Source organism: Hipposideros armiger, unplaced genomic scaffold (assembly GCF_001890085.2).
Source record: "Hipposideros armiger isolate ML-2016 unplaced genomic scaffold, ASM189008v1 scaffold_18, whole genome shotgun sequence".
NCBI classification, from domain to species: Eukaryota; Metazoa; Chordata; class Mammalia; order Chiroptera; family Hipposideridae; genus Hipposideros; species Hipposideros armiger.
The window spans coordinates 5,995,683-5,997,268 of NW_017731368.1; the positions used below are offsets into that span (position 1 = coordinate 5,995,683).

The window sequence follows — 1,586 nt, forward strand, 5'->3', positions numbered from 1 at the left end:
TGGCTGACACCCGCCGCAGGGCAGATCAGTAAACTGCAGGAGCAGGTGGGTGGGTGGGGGCTGCAAGTGCCTTCTACCTGAGACAGAGCTGATCAGCAGCCAACCCCAGGGGAAGCCCCTTTCCTGAGGCTACGCGCAAACTGAAGCTAAGATGCCTGGGCCACTTTCTCGGAGGGTCTATATTTCCTGCTTGTTGGGGTCTGTGAGCTCTATCAAGGGAAGAGCGACCTTCACCAGGTCCCTGGCTTCATAAATGACATCCCAGGCCAACCAGCACTCCCACACCTGCCCTGTGGTCCTGGCAGGCGCAGGAAGGTGGGGCACTGAAAGCCAGGCGCTGGAGCCTTACCAGAGCCAATTTAATTCTATGGTAATAAATGTAACGCATTGCCTTTTTAACATTCAAACATAGCTAAGCTAGAGAAGATAAAACATTCACATGCATTTTTCAGTAGAATAAAGTCATTTCAAAGGCATCTATCTCACTCGTCTGAGGCCGCCTTGGGTGCCGCACAGAATTCTCTCCGCTCCCTGCCCTGTGGATTGGGTGAAGTTTGTGCAGCGCTGCGAGCAGGTTACGGTCCAGCCAGGGCGTGCGGGTCCGTAATGAAAGCCCCTCAATGGCGACGGTCATCCCCGCCACGGGAAGCAGGAGAGCTGACTGCCCTGCCCCCCATCCCTGTCCTAGGTGTAGACATGAAAGCCGCCCCCGCCCCCATGCAACCTTCGGGGAACAATTCTGGCCCCCGGAAGCCACGCAAGCTCTGCGCGCTCACGGTGAGCTGGTGAGCGCTGCCTGCGGCCACCTGTCGGGGTGTCCACCCCAACCTTCCGCCCGCGCGTCCCCTCCCGGGACTCCTACCATGTCCCCCGTGGTGGCTGGACCCGCTCCTCGGCGCGCTCAGCCGGCTCACCAGCTCATCCCGCGGCGCCCGGGACGCCTCTGGAGCCGTGGCTCGCCTGGCTTCCCTGGACGCGGGTTTCCCGGACCGAAAGCCTACAGATTCCCAGCGGCCAAGCGGCCCCGCGACACCTCCCGGGCGTGCGACGCGCGCGGGGATGCTCTGCGGGTGGAGTTTTTAGAGGAGGTCTGGGAGAATGCACACGGGATCTGTGGGTCTGCGGGAGCCCTCCCGCAGCCGCGAGCCTCCGAGATCTGCGAGGGACGTTTGCAGAGTTTGCAAAGTCCCTGCCGGCTGCTCCCGGCCCGGCCTCCCCACTTCCCCGAAAGCGCGGGAGGGGAGAGCTCCTTTCACAATAAAAGCCCTGCCCCGGGCTCAGGCAGCAGCAGCAGCCTGAAGCGGAGGCCCAGGTGCTAGGATGGAACCGTCCCACCCGCCGCGGAGGCAGGAGGCAAGGGGCGCCTGGGAGGGCCTGTGCGCATTGCCCAGGTCCCACCTCCAAGGTGTGTGGGGGCCCTGTGAGCAAGAGGCAAACTCTCGGGAAGACAAGTCTTTTTTTACTGGCATCTCATAGCCTCCTTAGGGCTCAATACCCAAGAGCAGTTTGGAAGGAAAATCTGTTGAACACAGAGTAAGTGACTGTTACAGACCCCTCCACTATGGATTCATAGACAGTGCCTTGTG

General features: G+C 61.0%; 1 protein-coding gene across 2 annotated transcripts in view; it reads right to left on the bottom strand.

The window, feature by feature from the left end:
- Nucleotides 1-1,257, bottom strand: part of GASK1A (golgi associated kinase 1A) — a 50,540-nt gene extending 49,283 nt beyond the window's left edge. For both annotated transcript variants that reach the window (XM_019634000.1, XM_019634005.1), the window contains exon 1: nt 863-1,257. In XM_019634000.1, the coding sequence (XP_019489545.1) occupies nt 863-865 (3 nt within the window). In that variant the 5' untranslated portion in view covers nt 866-1,257. The remainder of the gene's footprint in view (nt 1-862) is intronic.
- Nucleotides 1,258-1,586: the final 329 nt, after the last annotated feature.